Source organism: Aquarana catesbeiana, linkage group LG01 (genome assembly GCF_042186555.1).
Source record: "Aquarana catesbeiana isolate 2022-GZ linkage group LG01, ASM4218655v1, whole genome shotgun sequence".
Taxonomy (NCBI): domain Eukaryota; kingdom Metazoa; phylum Chordata; class Amphibia; order Anura; family Ranidae; genus Aquarana; species Aquarana catesbeiana.
In genome coordinates, this window is record NC_133324.1 from 674,605,346 (window position 1) to 674,623,933 (window position 18,588).

Consider the following 18,588-nt stretch of genomic DNA (forward strand, 5'->3'; position numbering starts at 1 on the left):
CTATAAATGCTCAGAGCTAGATATAGGAACTGACGAGAATGTGCACCTGGCTTGAGGAGGAACTGGAAGGAGGAGAGGAGCCTACAGGGCTGGTAGGGACTGTGGGAAAAGAAGGAAAACATTCTTCTGTGCAATATCTTTGCACTGAGCAGATGTTACCTTTTTTAGTTTTATTTTTTTTAATTTTACTTTAATGTTAAGTATTTTCCAATGTGTGAATATTAATCTAAAAGCATCAAATTCAGAAAGCAATTGTAAAGCATGTAAAGGAAATCGCCACTGAAAGAAAAAGTAGGTAAAGCTAAATGCCCAAGGCATTTATTTCAAATTGTTTATTTTTTTCAATTTTATTTTGATTCAGGTACTTACACTAGTGACATTTACAAATACATTTAAAAATTATTACATAACTGTATGAATCTGTGTTTTTAATACCCTCCTGGAGTTCAGCTTTAAAGAATATTTTATCAAACTAAGCAGGCTTTCAGAGAGCTTTTTTGAAGCATGCTAGATGGATTATGCTTTTTTTCCTAAATGTATGTTTTATTAGGAACAGAAAAATAAAAATCTGCCGCACACCATTTGTTCCTGTCTTAAAATCATGTAGCTCCCCAGTCGTCAAAGTGTATCTAATGCTGCTATTTTTTTTTTGCTTAAATCTGGTTTTATTGATATCTTAACATTAAACAGCAGGTTCTAAAGAGTGAATGGAAATTAAGAATGTAACAGAGATCTAGCCCACTAAACCTTTAATATTAAAAGAAATTTGTCAAACTTTAGAAGAATCCCACATTTTTGGATACAACATGTTCACTACAGAGTTCAATGACTGCTAGGTGGACAAACTGGGAGGCAAAGCTTGAAAAAGTTTCTTGCAAACATTTTTGTTTCAAGTAATTTTTTTATTAATTTTAAATTAGAAAGCACAGTGACACAGTACATTGTGACTATGCAGATGAAGATAGGCATTAGAGCGTAATGTGGGAGATACAATATTTCTTGGGTTAACACAGAATGATGTAGACAGTTGCATGGCTTACATCCCTAAAGGTAATAACCATATGTGGCTGGAGATAAGGTGTAGTGGTTCTATATAGGTATCTTCTAGTGTGAGGGTGTTCAAGCTGGTTGAGGTATATAAAAAATAAAAAGGGAAGAATTGTGCCATGGATAGGGAGTTCAGGAGGTGACCTGGGAGTGGATTTGGCATGGTTGGATGGAGCTTGGGTGCCAAGGTGTGGGCATTTTTGTCAGAGATAATCTAGTTAGCATTTTAAGAGAGGGTATGTGTTTGGATGATTAGGCAGTTGGGGGGGGTTGAGTAACGGGTAGATCAGAAAGGAGGTTGAGGAGCCACAGGAACTCTTCCCAACATTAACCTAACAGGGATGAAGGTAAGTAGGGAGAGGAAGACTTGGAAGAAATGGGTGTAGTTCAGCTATTTGATTGTCTTAAGGTGATTGTAAAGGCTTCAGGTTTTTTACCCTAATGAATTCTCGGCATTAAGTTAAAAAATATTTTATGTGCAGCTCCCCCAAATACCAACCTGAGCCTAATCTCAATGCAGCACTGTGCCCGTGAGTAGCGCTGCTCTCTCTCCCTCCTCACTGGACTCAGCGAGCACAGGGGGATCCATTCACTCCTGCTGCTGTTTACCAAATCCAGTGACGAGGGAGCCCAGAATAGAGGTAAGTATGACGTTTGTTTTGTTTTTTTTTAAATCATTTATTTTATTTAGCTGAAAAAGTGTGCCAAGCAGAACCTAGAATAGGATGCAGTAATCATCTTTACCACTATATAGACTCATCTTAATTTTCATTCAGTGCCAAGTTGAACCAATTAGTGCAATTAGTTTTCAGTGCTGGAATTGCATGAATCAAGAGTATATAATTATGGGAAGGAATCATGTTTTCTGATGTCACATACAGCACAGACTGAAGCTGAGTACAAATCTGCAAAATGGATAGTTACAGTATATTGTCACATCACCTTTTGTTGCCTGGTCTTAGGTGCTGAAAGTACAGTTCAATTACAGATTTCCTTTAATGTTTAACCGCCTCAGCCCCGGAAGATTTTACCCCCTTCCTGACCAGAGCACTTTTAACTGACAATTGCGCACTCGTGTGACGTTGCATCCAAACAAAGTTGATGTCCTTTTTTTTCCACAAATAGAGCTTTCTTTTGGTGGTATTTGATCACTTCTGTGTTTTTTATTTTTTGCACTATAAACAAAAAAAGCGTCAATTTTGAAAAAAAAACGCATTATTTTTTACTTTTTGCTATAATAAATATCCCCCAAAAATATATAAAAAAAACTATTCTTTTCCTCAGTTTAGGCCGATATGTATTCTACATATTTTTGGTAAAAAAAATTGCAATAAGCATATATTGATTGGTTTGCGCAAAAGTTATTGTGTCTACAGTATAGAGGATAGTTTTATGGCATTTTTATTTTTAATTTTTTTTTATTAGCAATTGCGGCGATCTGTGATATTTATCGGGACTACGACATTATGGCGGACACATTGGACAATTTTGACACTATTTTGGGAACATTGTCATTTATACAGCGATCAGTGCTATAAAAATGCATTGATTACTGTGTAAATGACACTGGCAGTGAAGGGGTTGCCCACTAGGGGCGATGAAGGGGTTAAGTGTGTCCTAGGAACTGATTCTAACTGTGGGGGGGTGAGCTTCAAGTCATCTGACAGAGATCACCGCTCCCGATGATCTTGTTTACATAGGCACTTGCCCATTCTGAGGCTCCGTGACATGATTGGCGGGACACCAGCGGACATCGAGTCCGCTGGTCCTGCTATCCCTTGCTCTATATGCCCGGTACGCCCATTTGCCCACCGCTGCCATTGTGCCGACGTATATTGGCGTGCAGCGGTCGGCAAGTGGATAATTTCTGAATTGCAAGAAAGATCAGCACCCTGTGACATCTGTTCCAAAATGGTGGATGTTTTCATGCAATGTTTGTTTACAAATAACATTGTATCATAATTATTGTGTCTGTCTGTGAATTGTGTCCATTCACAGTGTCCATTCACAAGAGCATTGCTTGGGCGCGAGCCTGCCATTGGGGGCACTCAGAAGAGGGGAGAGCCAGGGATTCAAAAAGAAGAGGATTGGGGCTTTTGTTTGTTATTTTTTATTTTTGTATTTATTCCTTTAGAATCACTGTAAGGCCTCATTTACATGTGCAATTACATGTATGCCCCATACAGGGCAATGTTTTACAGGCATGGGGATGCACAGGTGTTGCATGCTTTCATTTTGCGGCAGTCCCATTGTTAGAATGCAATGGCTGCATGGTCACAGCCGCTGCTCCCAATATGACATCTGGGTAGCCCCTGCGCCCATTTGACAGCTATTAGACTGCTGGCATGGGGATGCATGCAACACCCCATGACGTTAGTCTGAACAGTTTCTTTTTAGAACAATTCTTCTTCCTATGTATGAGTTTATAGTCTGCACTGGAAAATCACATTATATCATATTTCAATATGTTAACTGCCATTGAAGAGATTTCAGGATTAACAGGTCTATTATCCATGATCATGCTGCGCTGCTATTTTGTAGTGTTGTGAAAAGTATTAGTAATTGATCTCTCTTATTTTAAATTGCATAGACTTATGTGAGAAGGAGATTAGTTGCTTAACATTTCTTCATTTCTAAGATTGTTGGGCATTGTTTCCCATTATAGAATATTCCTGCAATATTAATGTCATGGGGGTAATATTTGAACAGTAAGTAATAAAAACTCCTGTAATAGTAAATCATTTTGTCTTCAGATGATTTTGTTCAATCTCCCAAGCAGCAATATTATTTGCTATTTACGTTGCTTAGGATTTATCATTGTTGAAGTATACCAATGGACCTAATAAAGCAGAAAGAAAAGTGCAAAGTAGTGTAAGCTGTGTCAATCAATCAGATATCCTCTTTAAAGCACAACTCAAGTTTTTTCTTTTCAATAAGTGTCCCAGCATAGTAAAAAATTAAAAATCAACATTCGCTGCAATACTCAACTCCTCTCAGTGCTCCAGCACCCCTCTGCTTCTAGGTTGAGTGACGCTCACTGAGCCTAGCCTGTCATGGACCCACCCCTTGGGCCTGGGTTATCAAGTCAACCTGGTTTACAGGAGAATTCTGCAGAGAATGATGGTGATATCATACTGTCACCTCTTCTCTTTTTGGTATTGTGGATGGCTGTTTGCTGTTGCAGGGAGAAAAAAAATCCCTACAGCTAGTCACATCACTTAGTGTAATAAAGAATGTCTCACGGTGTGCAGGCAGCTGGATCCTTGACAGATATTTACTGATGAATGCCTTCTAGCTCCTGCAGAGGTTAACAGCTTCCAGTCTTCAGGCAGAACAGCAGTAGAGTTTGTTCAACAAGGGCCAGCTCCCTCCTGCATTGAGAAAAGCTCTTTCATTATTATACTCCCCGAACTCACAGATAGTGTTACATTCAGTTTAAAGTGGAGTTCCACCCATTTAGCAGATCCCTGAAAACTCACTTATTCAGGGAAGCCTATCCCACACCCACCTAACAACTGTCCCCGAGCCACCCCCATCAAATAATTTCCCGCATCTATTACCTTTTATACCACCACCCCCTCTCTTTAGAATGTAAGCTCTACGAGCAGGGCCCTCCTGTCCTGTCTGTATTGAACTGTAATGTAATTGTGCTGTCCCCCCTCTACATTGTAAAGCGCTGTGTAAATTGTTGGCGCTATATATTTGTGTATAATAATAATTTAAAAGTCAGCAGCTACAAAAAGTGTAGCTGCCGACTTTCAATAAATAGACAGTCACCTGTTCCACGGTCCAGCAATGCGGGCGCACGAAGGCCCACTCCTCTCCCCCTCCTCTCCACGGTGACGGCATTGTAACTGTGGGCGCCCGGCTGTGGCTTCCGCTTTAATAAATGAAAGCACATTTGACAATGAGGGGGTGTCCCCCCCGTCGGACCATCCGTGCTGCTGTTCTGCCTAAAGACCTGAAACTGTTAACCATTGCAGTGTCAGATGTTCAGAGATAGGAAGAGGACTATCATCCCTGCAGTGAAGATTTCCTTAGGATCCACAACATACCTGCCTGCACAGTGTGGGACATCTTTCATTAGAGGTAGGTGATGAGACTAAGGCCTCATGCACACAGAGCATTAAGCATATGTATATTAGAGGTGCTTGACTTTTTTTTTGTCATCTATGTTAGCCTATGTGGTTTAGCACACATACAGTGCCTTGAAAATGTATTCACACCCCTTGATATTTTTCATGTTACAACCAAAAATGTAAATGTATTTTACTGGGATTTTATATGATAGACCAACACAAAGTGGCACATAATTGTGAAGTGGAAGGAAAATGATAAATGGTTTTCAAATTTTTTCACAAATAAATATGTGAAAAGTGTGCCGTGCATTTGTATTCAGCCCCCCTGAGTCAATACTTTGTAGAAACACCTTTTGCTGCAATTACAGCTGCAAGTCTTTTCTGGGGATGTCTCTACCAGCTTTGCACATCTAGAGAGTGAAATTTTTGCCCATTCTTCCTTGCAAAATAGCTCAAGCTCTGTCAGATTGGATGGAGAGCATCTGTGAACAGCAATTTTCAAATTTTACTAGAGATTCTCAATTGTATTTAGGTCTGGACTTTGACTGGGCCATTCTAACATATTAATATTCTTTGATCTAAACCATTCCATTGTAGCTCTGGCTGTATGTTTAGGGTCATTGTCCTGCTGGAAGGTGAACCTCCGCCCCAGTCTCAAGTCTTTTGCAGACTCTAACAAGTTTTCTTTTAAGATTGCCCTGTATTTGGCTCCATCCATCTTCCCATCAACTCTGACCAGCTTCCCTGGCCCTGCTAAAGAAAAGATCCCCACAACATGATGCTGCCACCACCATGTTTCACAGTGGGGATGGTGTGTTCAGGGTGATATGCATTGTTAGTTTTCCGCCACACATAGTGTTTTGCTTTTAGGCCAAAAAGTTTAATTTGAACTCGTATGACACGAGCACTCTCTTTCACATGTTTGCTGTGTCCCCCACATGGCTTCTCGCAAACAGGACTTCTTGTGGCTTTCTTTCAACCCATAAAGGCCAGATTTGAGTGCAGCACTAATAGTTGTCCTGTGGACAGATTCTCCCATCTGAGCTGTGGATCTCTGCAGCTCCTCCAGAGTTACCATGGGCCTCTTGGCTGCCTCTTTGATTAATGCTCTCCTTGCCCGTCAGTTTAGGTGGACGGCCATGTCTTGGTAGGTTTGCAGTTGTGCCATACTCTTTCCATTTTCGGATGATAAATTGAACAGTACCCAGTGAGATGTTCAAAGCTTGGGATATTTTTTTATAACCTAACCCTGCTTTAAATTTCTCTGCAACTTTATCCTTGACCTGTCTGGTGTGTTCCTTGGCCTTCCTGATGCTGTTTGTTCACTAAGGTTCGCTAACAAACAGAACAGCTGTATTTATACTGAGCATAAATTACACACAGGTGTAATATCTACTAATTAGGTGACTTCTGAATGCAATGAGTTCCACTAGATTTTAGTTAGGGCTATCAGAGTTAAGGGGTCTGAATACGAATGCATGCCACACTTTTCAGATTTTTATTTGTAAACAATTTGTAAAACCATTTATCATTTTTCTTCCACTTCACAATTATGTGCCACTTTGTGTTGGTCTATCACATAAATTCCCAATAAAATATATTTACGTTTTTGGTTGTAACATGACAAAATGTGGACAATTTCAAGGGGTATGAATAATTTTTCAAGGCACTGTAGGTGTTAACAGGCATTTAGGGGCAGAAATACAAATCACTTGAGTGTTGATTCCAATGGGCAAAATAAATGAATTCTCCGGCCAATGGAATGAATGAACACCCAAAAACTCTAGACGCACCTAAACGTGTTAGCAAAATGCTGTTGTAGGCACATTTTTTGTACGCTGCTTTTACCTCCCCTGGAGCAAAGGCGTCCAGGAAAGGAAAAACACATTCTGTGTGCATGAGGCCTAAAGCTGTAGGGAATTTTTTTTTCTTAGCTAAACTTCAGCTTTTAAAGCAGAACTAAACCCATCTATTTAATAGTTTAAAAAAACAGCTACATTCCTGGCATGTGGCACATTGGTTATTATCTCAACCCAACTGTCAAACTATCAAATGTCTGGTGTCATAACTGACAGTTGGCAGTTGAAGACCAAATGGCAAATGGCAGTTGAAGACCAAACAGTGGCCAAGATGGCCTATGATAGGAGGGTTCAGTTCCCGCTATAAATACTGCATCTTATTGGCTACTATGGGTTACTACTATTTTTAACAGATTTATTCAATTTATAATGCAAAGTGCAATACTTATACAGAGTGCTAAGGCCCATAGCAGCCAATCAGATTTTAGTTTTCTGTTGACTGATCAGAAAAAGGTTAAATTGTTTTTTCTTCCATGGGTTGCTACACATTTCTCCCCAGATAACAAGGATAACTTGCCACAAATTTGTGGCAGGGTTGAATTGTAAGTCTTGTTAACTTGCTGTACATTTTCACTGGCAAGTTGTACACTTCTAGAACACTTGGAGCACATGTTCTAGTTGACACTTTTACAATTTGTAGCAAATTTGCATGGCAAGTCTCTAAAGGCCCGTACACATGATAAAATCGGAAGTAAAATTTCATACGACGAACGATCAGCCGATTATCTGATCATTAGCATAGTGCTTTCGACAGCCGATTCCGGCTTTTCGGACGACAATACCTAAAGGTGCAGGCTATAAAATTGTTATCGTATGTGAACACAACATCCAGTTTTCATTTAAGCACATTTAAGCATTTTAGCACAGTTTTCGTCCAAAAAAAATCATAAGATCAAGACTACGCATGTTTGGAAACAAAAGAATACATTACAAAACAATTCAACGCATTACATCACTTCCCAAATTGTATTCTGCTGTATGAGAATTTTCGTACGTCTTCACTTTCGATATGCAACAAAAAACGGACGATTATTCGCCCAATAATTTGATTGTGTGTCTACAGCAAGAGCTCTGCAAGTCACAGCAACCCCTCTGGTGGGACAACTATTGCACAACATAGTGAAAGAGAACCGCCGCTCCCAGGTCAGTCACAATATAATCTTCAGAGCATGCTGAAAACCCTGTGGTGCACGCCCTGCCACTGCAGCAGAAAACTAGTAGAACCAAAAAGATGAATGACTGCACTCCCATACGATGCAGGAAGGCTTTATTGATATCCAAAAATCATAAAAAGCAACAAAACACAGGCAGGGGAACAAAAAGGTTGACGCGTTTCACGCAAGATTCGTGCTTTGTCAAAACCACACGGAAATACAATTGTTGTCACAATATATTTGGGTATTTCAAAGTAAAACACAGATATATCCAATCTCATAATTGCACTTCCTGTTTCAAATCCCATCATGTACAAAACATCATTGCTACAATTCAGGTGATGCAAGCTAAATACAAAGTAGCCATAACATAAATGAAAAAATAAAAAGACATAGCATAATTCTGAAAACATTAAATAATACATGAACAAAACTATAAACAAATATAGGTATAGCTGTTGCACAACATAACTGAACCAGAACTTGCAGCAGACTTGCAGAATGTTTGGAAATAAAGTTGATCTGGAGTCATGCAATGCAGACTTGCTGCAATTGTGTAACAAACTTGTGATACCTGGCAAGTCTAATGCCCCGTACACACGGTCAGATTTTCCGACGGAAAATGTGTGATAGGACCTTGTTGTTGGAAATTCCGACCGTGTGTAGGGTCCATCACACATTTTCCATCTCAATTTCCGACACACAAAGTTTGAGAGCTTGCTATAAAATTTTCCGACAACAAAATCTGTTGTTGGAAATTCCGACGCACAAGGCAAATCCGACGCACAAGGTGCTACGCATGCTCAGAATAAATTAAGAGACAAAAGCTATTGGCTACTGCCCCGTTTATACTCCCGACGTACGTGTTTTACGTCACCGCATTCAGATTTTCCAATTTTGTGTGACCGTGTGTATGCAAGACAAGTTTGAGCCAACATCCTTTGGAAAAAATCCATGGATTTTGTTGTCGGAATGTTCGATCAATGTCCGATCATGTGTACAGGGCATAACAATAGCTTAGCAAGTCATTTTCAAACTTGCAGCTCAATTGCTTGCTTTCTGGGTCATTGCCTTTTGTATCACCTTATGAAATAAGCCTTCGTGGGTTGGGTTCCAGTTATACTTAATTGTAGTTTTATCACATTAAATATTATCTAAAATGATATCCTATGCCTCCTACTTGAGTATAATTTGTCTTTTTTTTTTGGTTTAGGTCTTGTAATTTTTTAAAAAAGTTTGTTTTATGTGCATAGATTAAATATGACAGCAGTTTACAAAAATGACAATGGTTTCAAATATTAGGTGCCTTGATATTTCGGATATTCCCTGTCAGCGGGAATCGAGAAAAGCCGGGTCACGCAATAATCAGCTTTGATTGGTCACAGCTGATCACGTGGTAAGGAGCCTCCGTCAGAGGCTCCTTAACGCGATTGAAGATGCAGTGTGTCAGACTGACACACAGCACCAATGATGGCATGTTATCCTGCTGGACGTCATATGACGTCCTTTTAGGATAACAGAACCACTTCCCGGCCTTCAATCTGCTATAGGCCGGGTGGGAAGTGGTTAATGAAGATACAACATTTAGCAACTCACATGGTTGATGATTAAAAGAGACACATCCGGGGTAAAGCTGTCCACATAGACCGTCCTCCGCACCGCCGGCTCTTACGGCTGTCAGTTTGCAATCGTGACCGGGAAGACTACCCTGTAGTAGAGCGATCTGAAAGCGAGGCTTGAAGCGCTCGTGGAATGCAGCGTGGAAGGGATGACGTAGATAGCAGTGCGGAGGACGGTCTATGTGGACAGCTTTACCTCGGATGCCTGCATACTTAGATGTGCCTGTTTAAACCACTTGCCGCCCGCCATATAGCAAAATGACGTTGGCAAAGTGGTTCATTATCCTGACTGGATGTCATATGACATCTTTCAGAATAACAAGCCGCTGTGCGTCCCAGGGATGCGCATCACGGCGATCGTTGTTGCGGTGTGTCAGTGTGACACACCGCAACTCTGATGGAGACTCTTTACCACATGATTAGCTGTGTCCAATCACAGCTGATCACAGTGTAAACAGAAAGAGCCGTTGATTGGCTTTTCCTCACTCACGTCTGTCAGGCGCGAGTAGAGGAGAGCCGATCGGCTGCTCCTCTGACAGGGGGGATCTGTGCTGATTGATTATCAGCGCATCCCTCCTGAGGATGCCCACACTGGACCACCAGAGATGCCCCCAGGACCACCAGGGATGCCCACCACTAGTCACCACCAGGTATGCCACCCATGGCCACCAGGGATGCCAATCAGTGCCCACAATGGATGCCAATCAGTGATGCCCCATCAGTACCATCCATTAGGGTACATCAGTGCCACCTATCAGTGCCCATCCATGCCCATCCGTGCCACCTATCAGTGCCCATCTGTGCCGCCTATCAGTGCCCATCTTTGCCACCTATCAGTGCCCATCAGTGCCACCTTTCAGTGCCCATCAGTGCCAACTATGTGTACCCATCAGTGCTGCATATCAGTGCCACCTATCAGTGCCGCATATTAGTGCCCATCATCAATGCCCATCAGTGCCACCTCATCGGTGCCCATCAGTGCCCGTCAGTGCAGCCCCATCAGTGCCCATCAGTGAAGGAGAAAATGTACTTTAAAAAGTAAAGTTTTGTAACAGAAACAAAAAAAACCTTTTTTTTCACAATTTTCGGTCTTTTTTTTATTTGTTTATTTTTATTTGTTTAGCAGAAAATAAAAATCCCACAGGTGATCAAATACCACCAAAAGAAAGCTCAATTTGTGGGAACAAAATGATAAAAATTTAACTTGGGTACAGTTTAGCATGACCGTGCAATTGTCATTCAAAATGCGACAGCACTGAAAGCTGAAAATTGGTCTTGGCAGGAAGTTGTATAAGTGCCCGGTATTGAAGTGGTTAATCATCAACAATATGAGAGTTGCTAAATGTTGTACCTTCATTAACCACTTGCCGATATACGTCGACAAAGTGGTTTGTTCCCGCAAATCGCCGTATGGGTATGTCTGTACCTTTAAGGGCGATAGCAGGCGCAGGTGCCGCCAGAGGGGCACACGCATGCGCTGCCAGAGGGGCGCGCGCCCGCTGCACGCCGGGAAACCAGATGTGTGTGGCCGGCGGGCACGAGGGCAGAAACAGGGATTTGTGTGCAAACTGATCGCTGTATGAATGTCAGTGGTCCCAAAAATGTGTCAAAAGTGTCCGATCTGTCTGCCGCAGTGTCCCAGTACAGTAAAAATCGCAGATCACCACCATTACCAGGTAAAAAAAATAGTAGTGATAAAAATGCCATAAAAATGCCATAAATCTTTCCCATAGTTTGTAGACGCTATAACTTTTGCACAAACCAATCAATATACACTTATTGAAATTTTTTTTTTTACCAAAAATATGTAGAAGAATATATATATATTGGCCTAAACTGAGGAAGAAATGTGTTTTTTAAAAACATTTTTGGGGATATTTATTGTAGCAAAAAGTAAAAAAAATGTTTTTTTTTTTTTTTTTTCAAAATTGTCGCTCTTTTTTTTTTTTATAGCGCAAAAAATAAAAACCGCAGAGGTGATCAAATACCACCAAAAGAAAGCTCTATTTATGGGAAAAAAAGGACGTCAATTTTGTTTGGGTACAGTGTTGCACGACCGTGCAGTTGCCAGTTAAAGAGACGCAGCGCCGTATTGCAAAAAATTTCCTGGTCATTAAGCAGCCAAATCTTCCGGTCTGTAGGTGGTTAAATGTAACCATATTGCTACAATTCGAGGCGCCTCTTTTCTCTTTTATACTCAGTTGTGACGTGACGCTATTTGTATATCAAGACATCGCTTGTTTATCAAGTCAAGATTTCTAAAAACATAGTTTCAAAACACTCTCAAACCAAGTTACTCTGAATCCAAGGTTTTACTTTAAATTAAAGGTGGCAATTATTTTGCTCAGGAAAGTATTGTAACAAAAAAAAAAAAAATCTATCAGTGGTTTTATATTGAAGAAGACTAGAGACAAATCACTAGTGGCTTTATTTGCACCAACAGAGAATACAATGAAAGCATCTATAAGTGTGTTCAGTCCTTGGCGTTGCATTCGCAGCTCCTTTGTGAAAGGAGCAGATCCTGATGGTAATTGGTTGAATCAGATTTAACAATGCAAGCAGATAAACATTTGTGGCAGCCGCTGCCATGGCAACGTCACACTGCTTCTCCTCCTATTCCCCCCCTCCCCGGTCTCCATTCTAGTCAGCGACACTGTGGTCCGTGCTGTGAAGAGGCTTTCATGGCATAGCTCTGTACTGGGGAAAACTCTTTTAAAATGATGAACGAAGAGAGTACTCAGAAAGCAGATGGAGGGGAACGACATAACGGGACCAACACGAGGAGGAAAAGACCCAAAAAGGTGAGATGTGGATGAGGGAGAGTCGGAGACATGCTTCCTCGGGATGCAGGCGGCTCTATTAGGCGTGTCGGGGAGAAGAAGCTGCTTTCTCCGGGGCACCGAGGACTAGGGATGGAGAGATGGAGCTGTGCTCATGTTACATGGTGAAATCAGAGGAGCTGAGTAGTGCTGTTAGTAGCTCCGCAAGAGTCTGTGTACAGCGCAGGTTAATTGGGAGCTTTGAACTCCTTGCTGAGAACTGAGGTCTAGTTTGCTATTTTTATCGTCTCTTTGTTGCACTGATTATGTGCAGTGCTGTTTATTGGTCGCAAATCATCAGAGAGACCAACGTGCTTTTCTCAGTGCAATATTGTGACAGGTCTGACGATGCAACCAGAACTGTTGTTGATGTCTGGTCGGAGGAGAAAGGGAGTGTACACTCAGACATCACTGGGAAATTAAGGCGCTAATAAATCCGACCGGTCACACATCATTATTACCTGAGAAATGGCCAATGCTATTCCATCCTTCAAAGGCTAGGTAAACAAATACGATATATACCATGGCCACACCCAGCCATTTACTCTGTGTCGGAGATCTTCACATACTGATAGCATGGCAATGATCAAATGAAAAGATATAGGTGATGGGTCAATGGTATGTTTTACATGAATTACATAGGCAAATTGTATAGATTTCTAGATTTCTGGATTCATCTTGTACGGTTCTGTACATCAAGTTTGTGATATTTTGATTGCAAAACAAATTGTTACTTGGTATTTACTATAGGAGTAGCTGTTATTATTTTTACTATATTTTTATATCCAGCAGTTATAAAGTGTAAATGTCTATTACCATAAAGGTAATCAGAGAGCAGACAGATAGAAAACCATGTGAATGTACCTCCAGGTCATCATCATTTGAGTGATACATTTATCAACAGCCACGTTGAGTCGCTGTAAGTGACTTCTATGAGTTCAAAATCTGTTTGCATGTAAAATGGTACCTCTGTTAGCTGAGATAAGTAGTAAGGTAATGGCATACACATAGGTGTGCGCAGCCTACTTCCTTAGGGCATGGGTGCTCAACTTGTGGCCCTACTAGCTGTTGTGTAACTACAAGTCCCATGAGGCACTGCAAAGCTGACATTTAAAAGCATGACTCCCAAAGGCATGAAGACACTTGTAGTTCTGCAGCTGGGGGAACAGGTTGAGCACCAATACCTTAGGGTGTGCACTCCAGAACTCAATGTGTGTGTATATATAGGCAGTGAACGGTGTCAGTAGAGCAGTGGACATGTCAGTAGAGGAGTGAAAGGTGTCTGTAGGTTTTCATTATTTTATTATTTTTTACAATTTTTTTTTTAAGTATTTTTTAAAAACATTATTATTTTTTTTTTACATTTTTTAGCCACCTTGTTGGGGGCTTTGGTGAAAGGGGTCTAAACAGACCCTTGATGTCTCATTTTTGAGACAGAGAAAAGGAACGGAGGACAGAGATTCCCCAGTCCCTTTCTCTGCTGCCTCAGCTGCACTGGGCAGTGAATGAATGGAAAGTGCTCTGTGCTGAGCGGCTTCCTGTTCATTCACAGACTGAAGCATAGTGAACACACTTTACTATGCTTCGGTTATGAATGAACGCAGTGAGTGATCAGTACTAATCACTCACTGTGTTCATTCATAAAAGCAGGGGACTGGTAAATGGCATATTTACTGTCCCCTTCCCCTGCTCTCCATCTAGAAACATCCCCCAGGTGGTAGAAGAGCATTTTGAGAAGGAGATGAGAGACACGGTGGGAGGGGGGTGCAGCAGGGGAGAATCTGTGCCGCATAGGGTTATTAGAGTGGGCACGCCTATGAGTATAAATAATGTTACATACTGTATATTAGTTGTTATTCTGTGCTCTTATCAGGATTTTACAGTATTGTTGGTAACAGAGGAAAGTTAGCTACAAATTAATTGATCTGTTATATAAATTTGTATTCAAAGCCCTAGCTCCACCATTCTGCTCCATCCATTCAATGCTATCAAAATCAACTTTGGGATCCATCTTGACTATACGGGTTCCATTTTGGGAAAGAATGTGTTTGTTTTGTAGGGGAATGATACATAAGTATGCCAGATACCTGTCTAACTGAAGATAAACACATGGTAAAAAGAGTTATGTTTTACTGAGACTTATAGGAAGCCAATGGGTTATATCAACACATACAGTAAGTGATATAATAGTTCTCCATTGACTTTTCTGTTAAAGGATTTTAGAAATGCCCAATATTTGAATAAAATATAATTAAAATCAATGTTTCTAAACTAATAGCATGCTGTGGATTGAAGTGATTTTTTTTTCTACCATGCAATTATAGAAATCTTTATCCATCTCCCAGGGGAAGGTAAATTGTGAAAGTGAATCTTGTTATGAGTAATCTGGTCCAATTACAGCTAAATGCTGTACCCCTCATTTACGGCCTTATGCATTTATGGACATATGCCAGTAAAGCAGAATACAGCTGTTCTGGGTATACATCCCTGAACGCATATTGTGCTAAGCAAGTACCACTCCTCAGTACAGCGTTCAGCCCCATCCAGCAGCAGCATTTTTCATTCTGCTATTGACTTTGATAGGCTGCAGGCAGCGGGGCTGGGTATTATACCTGTGCCTCTTGTGTGCACTAGAGCGCTAGGATTGGACGCACACAGACTAAACGCCTAGTGTGCAAGGGGCCTAAAGAACAGGAACTTGCTTTGCAAATCATTTGGAAAGCTTTATTAACACAAAGCAAGTGGAAGTTCTTTCCATCTGTGTGAATGAGACCTTAGACCCTTTAAGGGCACCCATGTGCCAAAATGTTACAGTAATTATCGTTGCATAAACTGTAAAGCAAATAATAGTTCGTTCGTCTTGAGTGTTGAGTTCAGCTTCTAATAGATGCGTCCTGCAGCTCCGCAGTCAGCAGGACATTATTCGGTTGCACACATTCTTACTAATTAGATGATCAAGGGGGCTTTAATAATGCCTGACAGTGATTGATGTACAAATTCTCTCTTATGTCTCTTAAGGCTGCATTGATTGGTCCATTAGTCTGCAATTCAAACTTAATTGATGGTATAGTCTTTAGGAAAAATCAAGAGGAAGAAAAACAAAACATATCAGATTTGTGCTTCTGGATTTTTACATGAGCCCGCGTACTGTATATCACCTCACATAAAAGAATTAGCTAGCAGACCCTCCCAGGTGGACAGGAACCCAGCAATATGCTGTTGCAGAGAGAACTTGCTGCCGGAATATTTGAGACAAGTAAGAAGCCAGGGGCTGACTCAAGTCACCAGGCCTTATCTGAGAAGGCACCACCGTAATGATAGCAGAAGCAAGATCTTAGTTCATCTTCCAGACAACTCTGCCTCCTGTACCACTCACAGTAGTTAACAGCTACTTTTTTTAATGCATTTTTATGTGGGCCAAGTGGTCATTCTGATTTCTGTAATCATTTCATACACTATAGGAGTGTGGGATTTTTTTTAGCACATTAATGCAAGACTTTTATTGGTACACCAATGCATGTTGTACTGAAAAGGCCCTTTTTTCAATTCACCCTCAACGTTCATCCACAGGCAAAAATAAAAAACACCTGCCTCATTTTTTTCTCAACAAATAGCAAGGCAACGTGTCTGTTATAATATGCCTGAGGGCCAGGTACATATATTGTGTTTTGCATGTATGTAATGGTACCATAGTTTACACAAATTAGGACTGTCTTCTAGAGATGAACAACTGCTACTACATGAGCCCACAGCTGTGAATGCAGATTGGGAGGTATCAAAAATGGCATAAGAAAATGTTCCTACAAAAGAGAACCTTGTGTTTTCTTTTTTTTCAAAAAACATTTTATTGAAATTTGAGTTATTTCCGTACAGAAGTTAGCCGTATGTCAATTACAGAATAGAGAGTAAAAAGTCCTATCTGTAAGTACAATAGTTATAAATAGTATTCCGTATACAATTAACAGCAAAAATCTACGGCTTGTGGTTAGAGGTACCGTATTTATCGGTGTATAACACGCACCTTTTCCCCCTGAAAATCAGGAGGAAATCGTGTGTGCGTATTATATGCGGATTCCTGCTGCCTCAGAGTGGAAGGAGGGGACGAGCGCTGCTGGATTATACACAGCTGCGATCTCTTGTGTACCCTGCGCTCAGTCACACACAGTCCTGCCCCCCTGGCCTGGCATTGGACCACTGTTCTGTCCATCATATGAGCTGGGCAGGACTGTGAGTGACTGAGCGCCGGATACAAAAGAGATCGCAGAGATCTGTGTAATCCAGCACTGGCACGGCTGCAATGATCAGCAAAGGCGAGGCTGCAGATGTGTACGAAACAGGCTGCAATGATGGGCATGCTAGAGGCTGCAGATGGGCAATAAACAGGATGCAATAATCGGCACATTAGAGGCTGCAGATGTGTACTAAACAGGCTGTAATGATGGGGATGCTAGAGGCTGCCGATGGGCATTAAACAGGCTGCAATAATGGGCACATTAGAGGCTGCAGATGGGCACTAATCAGGCTGAAATAATGGGCACATTAGAAGCTGCAGATGGGTACTAAACAGGCTGTAATAATGGGCACATTAGAGGCTGCAGATTGGCATAGATCAGGCTGCATTGATGGGCACTGATAAGGCTGCATTGATGGGCAATGACCCTTATATTAAATCTAAGGTTTTTTTCTGAAACTTCCCTCTTAAAGTAAAGGTGCGTGTTATACGCTGATAAATATGGTAATTACCATTATTACAAACATAGTAGAACAAGTAACATTTAGTGAATAGAACAGCATCTAACGTACCTTTATTTTCACAGAAACAGTGTTACAATTCCACAAGTCAACAGTTCACAACCATGACATAACATTCATTATGAAAATTGCTAATCACATGGCTAACAAGATTTGTTGTTAGAAATACTGCTGTGCTATAATGTCATTAAATTGTATAATGGTTTAACAAAATTACTTTGTGAGCAATAGGAAGCAACACAGTTTCTCCTTTTATTATATTTTTCTTAACCAAGTAGCGCCCTGGTTAAGTCCAGAAGGTAGAAAGAGGAAAGAAAAGTAGAAAAGAATGAATGAGAGAGGAGAAGGAGAGAAAAATAAAAACACACCTGGTCGCCCCCTATTACCTATTGACTGAGCTCTATGGGGCAGGTTAGGGCACCAACTACTGCTGAGAGGATAGAGGGGACTATTCCTTATAAATGAAATAGGGAGTCCAGACTTTCCAATATTTCTCATCTTGCTCTTTCAGCACCATAATAAGATTCTCCATTTGTTGGATTTCTGTTATCTTGCAAGCCAATATGATCTAGCTGGAGGGGTGGTACTCTTCCACAACGCCGGGATACACGCCTTCGCTGCAGTTAAGAGATGTTTTAGAAGTCAATTTCTGTATTTTTTAATGAATAGAGGGGTATCATGTAATAAGAAAGCTGCCGGGTTTTCTCCAATGCTACATTTACTTTTTGGACATTCTGAAGTAATCCTAGTACACACGGGCCAAATGTCAGGCAGCATCGGCCGCTTTAATAGAAACCTGCCAACATTTGGCCCGGGTGTACTGCAGCCGGTCCGACAGAAGACGGCTGTTCGGCTGGCTTGTGTCGAACAGGCATGACCAAAAAAGGTCTGCTGAACAAGCTCCTGATCATTGACTGAGAGCACTGACCAGAGTGTTCTTGTGGTGGTGGTGGTGGTGGGGGGGTGTCCCCCTCTCAATATTGGAGGTTTGATCGCTCTACTAATATTGGATTGTTAGTACAGCGGCTCCTCCTGAGCTGTCAGTTTTTTTCGTTCAGCCTGCTGGGTTGAACAAAAAAAAAACTAGCAGTGTGTATTGGCTTTACTCTCTTTAGTGTTCTGGTGTAGGACATTGTAAAATGCACCCAACTCAGGGGCGGACTGATAACTCATGGGGACCCCGGGCAATAGGAGATTATGGGGCCCCCAGGCAATCAGAGATTATGGGGCACACAGTATACACACACACACAGTATACA

The 18,588-nt window shown here is 41.2% G+C and overlaps 1 protein-coding gene across 3 annotated transcripts in view; it reads left to right on the forward strand.

Annotated features, from left to right (window-relative positions):
- ANK2 (ankyrin 2) overlaps window positions 1-18,588 on the forward strand; it is a 793,913-nt gene that overhangs the window by 338,451 nt on the left and 436,874 nt on the right. The window contains exon 1 of one of the 3 annotated variants that reach the window (XM_073602815.1): window positions 12,365-12,559. The exons of the other annotated variants lie outside the window; for them this stretch is intronic. Within the exon in view, the coding sequence (XP_073458916.1) occupies window positions 12,476-12,559 (84 nt within the window). The 5' untranslated portion in view covers window positions 12,365-12,475. Of the gene's footprint in view, window positions 1-12,364; window positions 12,560-18,588 lie in introns of those variants that run through there. 3 annotated transcript variants of the gene reach the window in all.